This window comes from Hyperolius riggenbachi, chromosome 2 (assembly GCF_040937935.1).
Source record: "Hyperolius riggenbachi isolate aHypRig1 chromosome 2, aHypRig1.pri, whole genome shotgun sequence".
NCBI classification, from domain to species: Eukaryota; Metazoa; Chordata; class Amphibia; order Anura; family Hyperoliidae; genus Hyperolius; species Hyperolius riggenbachi.
Window position 1 is genome coordinate 236936892 of NC_090647.1, and position 16047 is coordinate 236952938.

Sequence of the window (16047 nt, forward strand, 5' to 3'; positions counted from 1 at the left end):
CCGGGCTGTCGCCATAGCCATTTTTACTGCATGATATTTTAATCATTTTGTAATAAAGAGCTATATTTTACTACTGGTGGTGCCTGCCTCTGTGGACTTTGTCCGTACAGGAGTACAGCAGCTGATAACGGTTTATTTTCCTGGACTTGGTTAATGAGCAAGTATTTGTAAGAAAGTAAACAGGTACAAGTTAAAAGTACTTACAGTTTAAATTCATTGCATACAATTTAATAATTGTACTAAGTTACACACACACACACAAAAGCAAAAATGTAAACTGTATATTATTTATTGCTACAAATATTAGCTTCAAAAATGAAAAAAAAACCTTAGGCACATTTTTAACAATTGTTTCATTTTGTTTTTAAAACCAAAGAAGCCCCTTTAACTGGAGACGACACAGCCGTTGTTGTAAGTTTTAGGTTTTCACGTAAGAAGTTGCGTCTTTGAGTTGGTGCTGACTGCCTGATACCTACGGAGCATATTCTGGAGGAAACATTTGCCGGTGGAGTTGTTTTTGGGGGAAGACCATTGATTTCATATGTCCATTCCATTGTTGGTGTCTGTCAAGACAAAGCAGGCAATCAGCAAAAAATAAAAACTACAACTGATTTCTTGTATTTAACTTTGTTTGATAACTATGGAGTAACACTGTATTTGGTAAGGATAGAAGAAGTCCATCTTTAAGTGATAGGAAACTTAAATTTAAGTGTACTGTATTTACAACTTTCTGTTTTACAATTTCTAATTTACAATCAATAATGCAATATACTTATGTCATTTATGTTACACCACTGTGATTATACTGTGCTTATTCAAACTGCCAAAACTCCAGGAAAGTTCTATTTTGGATTAGTGCTACAAATACAATTACTTATTTTCTAAGTGTGTTTCCCTTCAGATTTGTTTTAACCACTCTACAACCGCCTAATACTGATCGTTGGCCTCAGAGTGGCTCCCCCAGGACCGCTTAACGCTAAAAGGAGTAAAGTCCTGGGGGAGGAGATTAGCGAAGATCGCGCATCACCGCTTGAAGTGAAAGAGCGGAGCTCCATCAACAGTCTGCCAGCAGTGATCGTTGCTGGCAGACTGTATAGAAAAGAAACTGCAGTTTATTTACTTTGTACAGCGCTGCGATCTACTGCAGCGCTGTACTGAGGACAGCCCTGTTACTTGGCTGTCCCCTAGAGTGGCTCTCTATGCAATTCCCTCCCATAGGCTGATGGCTATGAGAGAGGATCGCCCTTATTGGACCTCAGGGGTAGGGAGGGGATAGGGGAAAAAAGTCACATTTATTAAAAAAAAGAACAAATTAATAAAAAAAATTGCCTGCAGCAGTGATCAGATGCCACCAACAGAAAGCACTGTTGGTGGCAACAAAAGGAGGAAAAATTAATTTGTGTACTAAGTTGTATGGCTCTGCAGTAAGCTGTTAAAGCTGCAGAGCACTGAATTGTAAAAAAAATAGACTGGTCACTAGGGGGGTGTAATGTAAATTGGCAGTTTCATTCATTAGATATTTGTGGTTTTTTTATTGTTATTAGTTTGTTTCTGTTTTTTTAAGCATTAGCATCAGGCTTCCTGCCTTCTCTCATCTCACGTTGATACTTCATCAGCACCTTCCTAGAGATGGAGTTTTTTGCATCTTTTTTTTGTTCTTTGGTTTTAAACTTTTACTTTTCAGTTCTGACTTTCTGAACGGATGACTAAGACTGCCCTAAATTTGCAACTGAATCAACAGACTCACATTCTATTGTTAAATGATTCAGAAAGTAAGAACCAAAATAGATTAATAAGAAATAGGTCAGCCTGACAGTTATATCTTCCACAGATGTACAGTGACACACAATTCAAAGCAAAACAATTAGGATATATTATCCTGAAGATTAAACTAAAAAGGAACTATATTGCCCATTCAAAAGAACCACTCATAAGGTAGAGAAAAATTATAACAATTTTATATAATGATACTGCACTATAAACATACATTTTAAATCACTTAAAACCAGTTCACAATATTGCCAATTATAAAGTATGGATATATTATCATCAAATAACCCGTTAAAATATAAGTAATTGAGATCCACTATCAGAAGATATCCCTTGAGGTGCTCACAGATGAGACAACCTCAAGTGTAGTAGAACCTGGGTTCTGTATTAGCTATTCATTCAGATAAAGTGCTAATAGTGAAGGAGCAAAAGTGCATAAATGTACCAAAAAAATTCCAAAATAACACTGTACAGTAGTGAAAAAACAAAGAAAAAACATCAAACATTTAATGAGGACAAAAAAGTGCTTATGCAATAGTGAAAGATGTGATTATACACTGGGTACTGGGACACATAATGGTGCACAAGAGAGAGCCAATACGTCACTTATTGGATAAGAACTGGATAAGCCACAGTGGTGAGGTGGGAGGGAGGCAGGGAGCCCCTGGCTGGCAGCAAACATATTGTTATAAATTTGAGTGCTTGGATAAGCCAACCATGCACATCCATTATACAAGAGGAAGTTGAAAAAATAGGGAAAATAAACTGTGCTCATCTAATTAAACTCCGGAATAGCTTGGCTGCTTTTTGTTTCCCAAGCAGGGTCAGCCAAACGATATCAAGGATAATGGTATACATGCTATTGTTTCTCAGTTTAATCATGGATGTTTGTTGTGAAGTGACCATCAAATGTTAATAGGCAGTCACAATACAATAGGCATATTACAAAACAAAGCTGTTTTCAAAACATTATTAATATGTTTCAACATATAAACAACTTTGATTGCTGTCAAATATTTTTGAATAAAAGAAGTCACGTAATGGCAGGACTGGTACATTCAATACAGAAGCAATGAAGAATATTCTTCAGAATGAGGCCAACCTAGCTCATTTTCTATGGTAATGAGAGCACAGAATAAAAGAAAGGTCAGGAGACTGTAAAGCTAAAATCTGTAAGATAATCGCACAATATAATTTTAATGACTAGTTGGTTTATTAAGTTTGTGGAATATTTTATTATAATAATTTGCTTAAGGCTGCTGGATTATGTGGGTGTTTCTGTTACAATATTTTCATTGAGTTCTGTTTCTTTAAAGTGAACCTAAAGTCAGACAGAAAAAATGAGTTTAACTCACCTGGGGCTTCCCTCAGCCCCCTGAAGCTGATCGGTGCCCACGCTGACTCCATCAGATGTCCCTGGACCGGCCGGCGGCGACTTCCGGTTTCGCCGTCACCGGCCTACAGGCTGGGAACGCGAGTGATTCTTCGCGTTCCCAGATAGAATATCGCCCCCTATGCTGCTATTGCAGCATAGGGAGGCTGCAATAGCAGCATAGGGGGCGCTATTCTGGATGGGAATGCGAAGAATCACTCGCGTTCCCAGCCTGTCGGCTGGTGACGGCGAAACCGAAAGTAGCCGGCCGGTCCAGGGACATCTGATGGAGTCAGCGTGGGCACCGATCAGCTTCAGGGGGCTGAGGGAAGCCTCAGGTGAGTTAAACTCATTTTTTCTTCCTGACTTTAGGTTCACTTTAAGAAAGATCCAACAAGTCTTATGTAAAGATAACACATATAGCCCCCTGCAGATTTAAGGTGACCATTAACAGTGCAATCCCATAGACAATTGATTGTTTCTGATCATCATTATGATAGATTGAAAATGATCAGTCGTGCCCGCTAACTGCCAAAAACTCGCTAACCAATCTGAACAGGATTGATGGGCTTTATAAAAAAAAAAAATCTGTTAGCAGGTTTACCTCCTTCAAGTTTAGGCCTCGTTCACATCATATGCGCTTCCGTGCGCATTTGGAAGCGCGTATGATGTGCTGAAACGCAGGAACGGCAGAAGGGCATAGACAGCCCTTCTACCGTTCACATCTACTGCGCTGCACAGCAGTACGATGCGCTAGGAAGCGCTTGCATACTGCTGCCTGCATTTTGCCCAGAAGCGCAGAGCTGATCCCATCACTGTCAATAGATGGGATCAGCAGCGCAGTGGGCAGCGGCGCAGATGACGTGCGATCATAGCTAGATGTGAGCGAGACCTAAGAGAGATTTTTTCTAGTTTCCAGCAATTGTGACACATGTAGATCTTAAGAAAAGAAATGTATCCTGTTGTGCTACTTGATTGGTAAGGTAGTGCAATAACAAAAATCCCTACTTGACAGGCAGAGTACTCTAATATATGGTCACCACACATGTATTGTAGTCCGCCCTAACCCAATCCTCGTAAAACATTGTGGCTTTCGTTTCCTGTTGAACTTGGCCTTACAGGCTATGACCAAGCACACCTCAGTCAATTACACCAAAATTAACATTGATGTCAATGCGGCACCCATTTTAGCAGCCGGCTGCCAGCACCTAAATTACCTGCTTCGTCCAAAGCATCACTTTGTATGCAGATTTTACTGGGTTTAAGTTTATTCAGGAGTTTGTAATTCCCACCACTTCCATTAAGACATACAATTGTTTACAATTTACTGGAGATTTATTTAAGTGGGAATAAAAATCAGGTCAAAGTTTATTTAACATGTATATACTATACCTACACTATCATGTTTTTTATGCCTTCTAATTTTTATAGTAAGGTAGAGGTGCTAGTGACCTCTCATAAGAGGCATTTAAAAAAAAGTTTAGTTAACCCTTACATCTGTTTATAAAAGTAAAAAAAAATGTTGAAGGGATCCCATTTATTGCCTAACTGTGTAGTACACTGAAAAAACACGCTCCTGAAACAATTACCACGGATCGTTACTGTTATTACCTTGCATCAGAATTTCAATTCTCTTTGGCATGCTTCCATTACTTTCTAAGCATTTTTCAGTCAAATACATCTGACATTAGTTTGCTCACATGCATTATTTATTTCAGTTTCATCACATTTATTATTTATTGTAGTTTCTGAGCTTCAGGTGCCCGTGAGGATTTCTAATCATCGTAATATTATATAAGGTATGTGCAATGTCTCCTGATAGAAAACGTATTGCTGGAATTTTGTCAGCATTAAATGGCCTTTTCTATGTCATGCTTGCTGACTTGTTGTTAGCAGTAACCATGTCTGCTATTTTACAATGCATTTACTTGGTGTATTATTTATTTATTTTAATTTATTTATTGTATTTATAAAGCGCCAACATATTACGTAGCGCTGGTGTAATGAAGAAATCTAACTAAATGTCTATTTCTTTTACGTAAACATTTATTGAAACGGAATGTTCGATGTATAATTACAATTTGTTATTATTTTAGAGGAAGCAATGGGAAATGTAACCATTTTTGCTATTCTAATTACCAGCTATGTACTCAGACATTGGTAACTTCCATATTATAGTCTTCTATATGCACTGTATACCAATGCAAGACCCGCTGTTACTTATGATTCCTGCTTTATATACAGTAAAACTGATTCTTTTTTGCTTTACCGCCCCAGAATTATTGAGAAAAACAATTCTTGCTATATTCCTTATCTCCACCCAAGAGGCAAAAGTTGAAATTAACAAATCAAAACTTATAGCAGCTGTTCCATTTACTCAGCAACTGTGTTACTTATCCAAAATTTCCTAGACACCCCCCCAATTCCCTTATACCCCAAAAAAGATAGCAAGCTGTTAGGAGAATTTTTCACTCACTACTTAGAATAAGAAAAACAAAAGTTTGCTTTCCTAAAACAGAAAGAATTTGCGATAATTCAGGTTGGAGTGAGCTTGAGATGTCTCCCAGATCAACACTGCTGAATATAGGCAAATTAACCATTGTACTTAGAATAAGTAACAGCACTGTTAGGCCTTATTTACACTATCCGCATTGCGTTATAATTCAACACAAATAAATGCACTGTCCATGTTGTTTAATGTTCACATATTCGCCTCCTGGCTATTGCGTGCAATAAAGTGGTCTGAAACTGACAGAATATTCAATAAAAATGTATTATCCTACTTTTTGTTTCTCATAGTTATCATATTTGCTTTTGTGCACAAGTAATATTGTCTGTCTACAAATTACAAGTTTCCAAAGTGTCGTTTTTCTTGTCCTGAAACCTGCCACTGCATTTTATTATTTTTCTATTATAACTGCTTTTTATTATATATGAAAATCTTCTAATGAGCTATTCTGAACTCTGTGTGTGCCTGAAGCAAAGACAGCTTCGCAGAGAGTGTTTGTTTACATTCCAGTGTTGAGACATTTGTGTTTAACAAGTAAAAAAAAGATACTGTTATCTCCAGTTTGGATGTGGATTTGAAGCTGAATAGCAGGACAAAGGTCTTTGTTTAGTTTTGTTTTTTCTAGGATAGTAACTTTAAAGCTGTGAGGAATCGTTTAAAGCTAAGTAGAAATGCTGACATTCAGACCACTTTAAATGTAGCTACAAATTAAGTATAGTGTATTCTTTACAATGTATGCATAGTACATGGTAAGACACACACTTTATAGTGTTTGTGTGCACAATATCTATAGTGAGAACATAGCCTTACAGTAACTTTTTGAAAGTGCATCTGGAACCATAAACATAGCCATATACAAAGAAGTTTGTTTGCAGAACAAAGAGGAAATTCATCATATTGACTACTAAGGACTTAAGGATAGTCAACTGGTACTTTAAAGTCATGACTGACACAGAATTAGATGGGCTAAACCCTCTATATACATACAGGGTGCATTTTGTTATGCTTTCATTCTGTCCAGGGAAAGAGTTCAGGTCCATTTTAAACACTGAACCATTGCTATGGAGGATTCACATTTACCATTCACTCAAGCCAACTATATGTGATCCGGTGTAAGTCATGGAGACATTTTCCATGACTTACACTGTATACAGATATTGCTGGATAGTGTAAAGGAGTGGCTGGATAGTGTAATGGTTAAGGGCTCTGCCTCTGACATGGGAGACCAGGGTTCGAATCTTGGCTCTGCCTGTTCAGTAAACCAGCACCTATTCAGCAGGAGACCTTAGGCAAGTCTCTCTAACACTGCTACTGCCTATAGAGCGTGTCCTAGTGGCTGCAGCTCTGGCGCTTTGAGTCCGCCAGGAGAAAAGCGATATATAAGTGTTTGTCTTTCTTACATGCACAAACTTGTCCATATAAGCCATAGCTTTACATAGTTTTGATCCAGTTCAGTGTCATCCCTGAAGAAGAAGCTTACAAAGAAATCTTGTACAGTTATTCATGAAAGGTATTTTAGTTGGTTATTATGTCTTCAGACCTTGACCCAAGAAGTCTGATATGCTCCGAAGAAAGTATGTATTTACACGCTAAAGTACTATGTAGCCCACCAGTGCTCACGTTAGATTGCATGGATAAACATGCTGTGTTGGAAGAAGTTGTGCTCGTAGTGCTTAAAGGAAGATTCTGAGCAGCCCAAAAAAATGAGATCTACATACCTGAAGCTTCCTCCAGCCCCTGGAAGCTGCTATGTCCCTCGCCGCAGCTCTGGTGTCCCGGGATCCACTTTGTTTCTAAAACCGACCTCCCCAGGTCAGCCTCTACTGCGCCTACGCGAGTGCCGCCATCAATCACGATCACGTTGTCTGGAGGGTTCTGCGCAGGCAGCTGGAGGAAGCCCTGGTTAAGTAGATCTCACTTTTTTGGCTGCTTGGATGTTTCTTTTAAAGGTATTCTGATGCACACAGTTAGACTATACTTGTGTTTAAATCAGATATTAATTATATGGTAAAGAATTTTACTTCATGTCTAATAATGGAACATTACTTAGATAAACAAAGACCGAGGATCTCATCTTCTTAAAGGTATACTATCGATTGAAACGACTTTTTTTTTTAATACTCTATATTAGTGTACACATTACCACTAGTGCTAGGGGCACTTTATTTATTCACCCAGGTCTCTCTGTCGCTATCCCTGCTTAAAAATTCATTTCTCACACAGCTCATAGTAGTTTGGGTCACCCTGAGCTGCTTGGTTACTCTGTCACACAGCTCACAAATATATGTCACTGTGTCACTCACAGCATGCAGCAGACATGAGGAGAAATAGGCTGATCTGAGGTGGTAGCAGGTAACTAAATGAGCTGGAATATTGCTGGAATATAACAAGCTATAACAGTAGTCTGTGTTTACCCTCAGACTGGCTGCCTGCTGAGGTGATTCACTCCAGGCTGCATCCACTTTACAAGCTGCTGAGAGGGGCAGACCACTGTCTACAATTAGCATTATTAGTATCTTTATCAGTCAAGAGAAGCAAAGATAATAAACACACATTGCTAGAATCTTTAACCCCTTACCACCACATCAGCAAGATTCTTTCAGCAAGGTGATAATTAAACTATAAACTGAGGAGTTGATAGCAACTCCCCTGTGCAGACACATGGTCTAGCCCTTTGGGAGCCCAGTATTAGATACATTTTGTATCCAACACTGACGCCAAAACTGACGGAGGATTTTACAGCTGAAAGGAACAGCTGTGTGAGGAATCAAATTGCTCCTAGTACTTGCCCTAATGTGTGCTACAACATACAGGATTTAAAAATAAATGCATACATCGATAGTATTCCTCTAAGTTTTCCTCAACAGACTAAGAGAATGTGAGTTATTAAATACATTTTCCACTTTGAATGTAATTATCCTGTAACTTGTATAACTTTCATCTGTAATAAAATTAATCTGTCTGCAGCTAGGATTATACTTGCTGTTACTGAACTAATGCCTCATAATTGTAGCTTCACCTCAGTCAAGCAATTTTCTGATTTTAATGTGTACAACAATAGTTTTAATAGGAATTGTTTCCAGAGATTATCCTTATTGCTTTGTTAAGTTAAGTGGTGCTGAAGGTGAAAAAGTTTATCTTTTGTGATCCCTTTAAAAAATGCGCTATCGTTTTTCCTCTTTCTGATTTATGATTTATTAACCTGGGCAAAACTCCCATGTTAATATCTGATCTATGAAGCAATCAACACTCCTCTCATTTATTAATCTCTTTGTTTGGCGCAATAATACATGGCTTATATCAGATTTTAACATTGAAATGATCTGTTCTATAATATAGCGGTATAAAAAAATATATAGTATCAAATGAATTAATATCTACAATTGTGCATAGAAAAAAATCTCCAGAAAAGAGCAAAGTTAAATATTCTTTATTTATTTAAAAGGTAAAAGTATATAATACAGCCAATAAGCAAACATCATATTCCGCATATTATAAACAGTAAAGTCTTCGATCACAGGAATATTGTCAACCAAGTTCGGGCCAAGTTAAAAAGGATGCTCTGCAATCGTCATCTAGGGGACAGGAGGCCTCAGGTAATGGGACCAGTGAGAAAGAGAACTTCTGAAGACATATCAGCGTGTTAATTAGAGGAGATGCAGAGCAGTGCACAGTTATTTCAACAGGAGTGGGGAATGAAGAAAAAAGATAAAGGGAGGATAAAGACTAGATGTATCGAAGGTCCCAGTGGTTCTGGTTCCACTAGAACCCCCATAGAAGGAAAACGTGAAGATAAAAGGCCAAGAATGGAGATGTAGGCCAGATCCAGTCCAGTTTAACCCAAAGCTTGGTTTATTAGTCAAAATAAAATGTTGTATATGTTCTGGGACCCTGCACGAATGGTAGGTAATAAGGTTCATCAGTTATATGGAGAGTTGTTAAGAGGAGTTTTGCATTAAAAGTTTATATTCATCTGATTCTAAGAAGATGTCCCAATGTACCCAGGTGTTGGAAAAGATTTCTTCTCTGTTGTATATGGTATGAGTGAGGGATTCCATTTGATATATGTGTTTTAGTTCAGAAATCCATTCCTGGATTGTGGGCATTATTGGGGATTTCCAGGGTCTGGCTATCAAGATTCTGGCAGCCTGGATCAGGTGTTTAGATAAAGATCGTTTACATTTCTTATAGGGCTTAGGGGTGTTGTGAAGGAGATAGTATGAGGGGTCCGGAGAGGGTTCCCATCCGTAAGGATTTTAATGTATTTCTGTACCTCTTGCCAGAAAAGTTGTATGGCTTCACAGTTCCAGAAGGTGTGTAATAATGTCACTTGTCACTTGTAATTAGGTCACTTGCCCGGAGGTTTGCCTCACCGTGGCGCAAGTGTCTAGTATAATATACTTTGCATGCAAACCATATTGGAAGCTAAAGTTCCTCCTAGTTTAATAAATTTTAGCACTTGTCTAGGATGCAGGGCATGCATTTTTCAGTCTGACAGAGGCGGTGTATGCCTGTGCGATTAACCATTCAATTGCAACATGGGTTTAGGGACGCGCAGCCTTTCCCCCCAACTTTTTTTAACTGTGTAATAATGTGCCTGTTGCTTTATTGCATCTCCAGCAGAGGGGGTTAGTATGATGATATATCTTATGCAATCTGCTTGGGGTAAGGTACCACCTGGTCAGAATTGTTAGATTCCTTTATTCTGGAGGCCATAGAGGCTTTTTGAATAATGTTAAGAATTTTCTGCCATTGTTCATCAGTGAACTGGGATTGAAGATCATCATGTTCCCATTTTTGTTTTAGTTCCTGTGACCAGGTGGAATCCGACACCAAGAGTTGATAAATGTGCAAGAGGGTTTTTTTAGTCATTCCCTGACCCATGCAAAGGGATTCAAATTGTGTGAGAGGACGTGAAAATTGATCGTTGTTTCCTATAGAGCTAATAAAGTGAACAAACTGAAAATGGCTCCATTCATCTAAAAAAGGGCAAGAGCTTTGTTCCCGTAGTCGGTTCAGTGATTTCCATATTTTGTTGGAAATTAGGTCTCGGGCACGTAAGGTTTCACTCATTCTCCAGCTAACATAACCTCGAGGGGTACAGTCCAATGGAAAGGTGGGATTGTCCAGAACTGGAATCAGGGGGGTTGGCCAAGGGGATACTTCAGGTAGTTGACGGGTTCTAGATAAAGCAGTAAGAGTGGCATTGATTAAGATAAATTTGTTAGATATTTTCATCGAAGCCCAAGGGTAAACTGACAGATCCAATCCCACCAAATCTTGCTCAAGAGGGACCCACCTCTTTTGAGCCAAGTGTCTATGCCAGTCAACTAGCTGTACTAGTGATGCTGTCAAGTGATATTTTCTAAGATCAGGAACCACCAGTCCCCCCATAGGCTTTGGGAGAACAAGTGCAGTATATCTAATGCGTGGAGGTTTTCTCTTGCAGATGACTCGCGCAAATAGTCTCCTCACAATTTTAAAATGTTTAGCTGGGGGGGGTAATTGGAATGGCTTGATATATGTGAGGAAACGCGGAAAAGCCGAGTGCCAAGAGCTAGGCGGCTGACTCCGCGTTCTACGCGGCAGTTTGCACGCGTCTGGCTGTGTGGTGGAACGCGGAAAAGCCGCCGCATGTCCTGACAGCAAAGCGGCTGTTTGCATGCAGCAGCATGTGCTTGGTGTGGCTGGGTCTGTTAGTGCACCTAGACAGATGGAGAGCTATGCACGCGCGGGCCTGAATGCAGGACCTTTATACCAGCAGGGGAAGTGTCAGCTGATCAGGAAGGTCAGCTGACTCCTGTAGGACTCATGATTGGCTGAATGGTTCCGGCGGGGCAGCAGAGTCCAGCAACTATATATTCTGCTGCTTAGTCAGTTGCTGGTTGCCTGTCGTTGCAATCACTTTGTGGTAGCACGCAGACCCTTAGTCAGATCCGAAAGTGTGCCGGGACCAGCTGGAGCTGTAATCCTACACTTAGCTAGATTCTGTTGATAGTCTAAAGTACTAGTTTGAATGTGATTATCTGTTATGACTTTCTGCCTGTCTGACTACACTGCCTCTGTCTTCTGATCCTGTACTTTGTTTGTCTGTGAGTTGCCGACTTGGCCTTCCCGACCCTGAGAACTATCTCTATCGCTAGGAGATAGTTCATGCCTGTATGTGCTGGGCACCTGCTTCACAGGGCCAGTTCTGTATGTGCTGGGCACCTGCTCCATAGGGCCAGCTCTGTATCTGCTGGGCACCTGCTCACAGGGCCAGCTCTGTATTTGCTGGGCACCTGCTCCCCAGGGCCAGCACTGTATGTGCTGGGCACCTGCTCCACAGGGCCAGTTCTGTATCTGCTGGGCACCTGCTCCCCAGGGCCAGCTCTGTATTTGCTGGGCACCTGCTACTCAGGGCCAGCACTGTATGCGCTGGGCACCTGCTCCACAGGGCCAGCTCTGTATTTGCTGGGCACCTGCTCCCCAGGGCCAGCGCTGTATTTGCTGGGCACCTGCTCCACAGGGCCAGCTCTGTATTTACTGCCCCAGGGCCCATCCTGTATTCATTGGGAACCTGCTCCTCAGGTTCCTCAAGCTTGTTATTATTCTTCTGTATTCAGATCTTGTACCTTGTCATTCTGATACCCTGTTGCCGAACCTCGGCTCGCTCTTAGACTCTGCATCTGACTCCTGATTCTGTACCCCGATATTTCTGATACCCTGTTGCCGAACCCTGCTTGTTTATTAGTCTCCGCCTCTGCGTTCTGAATCTGTACTGTATTTGTCCGTGTGTTACGACCTGGCTTGCCTGACTTCGAGAACTGACCTTACTGTTAGAGGCAGTTCCCATATCTGTTAGTGACACTCTCTCTTAGGTGTCACTCACGTTCTGTCCTTCCTACGCTCCGCCTGACTCCTCCCCCGGGAGAGTCCAGGCCTTCGGAAGGAATCTGTATTGCTGCCGTACTTCATACTGTACGGCACTTGTTTCTGAGGCTTAGTCCTCGAGGTATTACTGTTGCACCAAGCACTTACACTACTCAGGTGTTCAGAGGTTAGCGTTATATCGGATTATCGGTGATACTGCAGATCATCGATAATCGGGTATATTCTGCATTTTCGGTGATACTGCAGTTCACCGGTAATCAGACCCTCTCTCTGCTACACCGATCGTGACAATATAGATATAAAAGGAGTGGCATAATGTTCATTTTTAAGATATTTATCTGGCCTAGCCATGTAAAGTGGGGTTTATCCCATCTCAACAGGTCACTGTCCAGAGTCTTGAGTAGAGGTGTAACGTTCATATTATATAGGTTACTTAATACTGATGGAATACGAATTCACAAGTATGTGATAGCATGCGGTGACCATTTGTAAGGAAAGTTATATATATTGTATGAGTGAACTAAGATCCTTGGACATAGAAACTCCCATCGCTTGGCATTTGTCAGGGTTGATTTTAAAATTAGCAAGAGAGCGATATCTTTCGAGTTCTAACTCCAATGATGGTAGTGAGATATAGGGATTTGTTAAATAGAAAAGTAGGTCATCGGCATAGGCCGCCACCTTGTGCTCAGATGTAGGGAGATTAGGGCCAGATATATCAGGGTTCTTGCGATTCGAGCGTAAAAGAGGCTCAAGAGATATAGTGAAAATTAAGGGAGAAAGGGGGCAGCCCTGTCTAGTGCCGTTGGCATTTGAGAAGCGGGAAGAGACAACACCATTAACTCTAACCTGTGCTGTGGGAGCGGAATATAGAGTTAGGATCAATTTAAGCATGTGAGGGCCTAAGCCTAAGTGTTTTAATGTGGCCTTCAAAAATTCCCAATCAACTCTATCAAATGCCTTTTCAGCGGCTGTAGATAGAAGTAATAGGGGGACATGTGATTTATGTGCTTATTGGATGATATCAATTGTACGTATGGTGTTGTCTCTTGCCTCTCGACAGGGAATAAATCCCGCCTGGTCAGGGTGCACAAGTACTGTATGTCCATTAAAGCAGACATTCCTTTATCTAGGACTTTGGCGAATAATTTAAGATCTACATTTAAAAGTGAGATAGGGCGATAGTTTGAGCACAAGGTGGCGTCCTTACCAGATTTTGGTATGACAACAATCTGGGCTGCTAGCATATCCCTGGGGAGTTGTAGAGTATTATCTTCTCCTTCAATCAAGGCATTGAGAGAAGTAGATGGGGAATCAGGGTGTCTTTGAATGCCTTATAATATTCCAGTGGAAGTCCATCTGGACCTGGAGCTTTGCCCGAGACTGACTCCTTAATAGCTTGACAAAGTTCTAATTCTGTAATAGGGTGTTCTAGTTCTGAACTGACCTGCTCAGATAGGGAAGGTAGGCCGGATTCTTGGATATATGACTTAATGCATACATGTCAGTCGGGATGAGAAAGGGTGGTAGAGGGTAGATTATATAATGACTCGTAGAAGTCATGGAAGACTCTTGCAATAGATTCAGAACGAATCTTTTAGGAGCCTGTTTTGTCCTGAATATGGTTTATATTAGTTTCTCTCGGAGGGCTCTCGCTAACATTTTACTGCACTTGTTTCCATATTCATAGAATGCTCTCTTGCATTTGGCAGCTATGAGTTTTTCTTTGTGGAAAATAAATTGGCGTTGTTTTTCCCCGCTCTGTTTTAAGAGTTTCTCGGTCTGGGATAAAGAGGGAGAGCTTATGGCATAATTCTAGTTGCCTAATGATAGTTACGCTATTCAGGATTTCTGCTTGTCTTTGTTTGTTCCTAAAGCTAGCTTCCTGTATCATTTTGCCTCTGATTACGCATTTGTGCACTTCCCAGAGAGTGGGAGAGGGGACCTCGTCAGAAGAGTTTATTTGAAAGTAAGATGTTAGGGTGGAAAGGATCGATTGTTTGAATTCAACATCCTGTATTCATCCTCCACTGCCTAGAAAGGTGATTCTTGGGTCTAAGACCGATTTCCAGTGTGACAGGAGAATGATCAGATAACAATATAGTCCCTATATCTGATTCAAGACTCTCTGATAATACATTTTGAGAAATAAAATGGGGTCAATTCGGGAATAGGAGTTGTGTGTGTGTGTATGAATAGAAGTTAAAGTCACATTCAGTAGGGTGTTGTACCCTCCAAATATCAACTAATAGTTCCTTTCTGCACCTATTTATGGCTTTGCTAGTCAGGGAGCTCTTACCAGAGGAGGAATCAATCAGAGGATCAAGTATCATATTTAAGTCCCCTCCCAGAATCAGACTACCTTCTGCAAAAAGGTGAAGGGCTTCGAGGGCCCTGACTAGAAAGGCTGGTTGTCCACTATTGGGAGCATAATAGGTGCCTAATGATATCTTTCTCGAGAGGTAGGTATCCTTTACGAACAAGAAACGGCCTGTAGAGTCTTTGTGCTCTTGCAGGAAGGTGAAATTAACATCTTTAGAAATCAGAATAGCAACTCCTTTAGCCTTCATATCTGGTGAATTGCTAAAGTAAGCATGCGTATAGTGTTTATTTGTTAGCTTTGGGTTAGAATCTCCCTTGAAGTGCGTTTCTTGGAGAAAGGCAATTTGAACTCTCTGCTTATGTAGTTGTTGCAAGAGTGCTCTGCGTTTCTCTGGGATGTTTGGGTCCCTTCGTGTTTAGGGTCCGTACTTTAAGCGGCATTGTGTAGTGATAGAGGGCTTATGAATGGGGACCGGACAGGACTGACGGAATCTCTTGAGAAGAAAAAGGGAAGGCCAAAGAGTATATAAAGAAGGGGAGGGAGTGAGAAGAACAGTGAGCAGGAAAAAGGCCCTGCTATGAATATCAGATTCAAAATTCTTATGATAATGTCAGGGACATCTAAAACATTTTTTGTGACCTTTACGGTCATAATGGGTGGGGAACAAAGTAACCTGTCAACAACAAGGGGTGTTCCAGAGCTCCGGGCATGTAAAATCTCATAGGATATAAACCATATAGAGCACCCTTACTGCATACTGGTGCAGTTTAGTCCATCATTAAATATTACAAGAGATTGTGATGTGAGGAATTTGAGGGTTAATGAGACTGTACATGCCATGGAGAGCGTTTTAGTGTCATATAATATAACAAAATAACAGGTATAATAACCAGAGATCGTTAATTATTTGTACTATCATACTGATATAGAATTGAAACGTCAGTTTGAAAACTGAGGCCTATTGGGAACAAAATATAATAGTTATTTTCAAAAAATAAAATAAACAGATATAAAGTTCCAGTTCAGGTGATTCGAGCTTCTTTCTCTGAGTGGATTTATGCAGTATATAGAGATGATATAGGCCCCAGTAAAAGGCAAGAGTCCATCAGATAGTACTCTAGGCCACAGAGGTATGATGAACGTTACAGTTCTAGTCAAATATAGCAACAACAGTAGTGGGCGACTAGATTCAGTAAACAG

The 16047-nt window shown here is 40.5% G+C and overlaps 1 protein-coding gene across 1 annotated transcript in view; it reads right to left on the reverse strand.

Annotated features, from left to right (window-relative positions):
- Positions 1 to 273: 273 nt before the first annotated feature.
- Positions 274 to 16047, reverse strand: part of CFAP47 (cilia and flagella associated protein 47) — a 730879-nt gene continuing 715105 nt past the window's right edge. The window contains exon 65 of the mRNA XM_068268343.1: positions 274 to 563. Within this exon, the coding sequence (XP_068124444.1) occupies positions 354 to 563 (210 nt within the window). The 3' untranslated portion in view covers positions 274 to 353. The remainder of the gene's footprint in view (positions 564 to 16047) is intronic.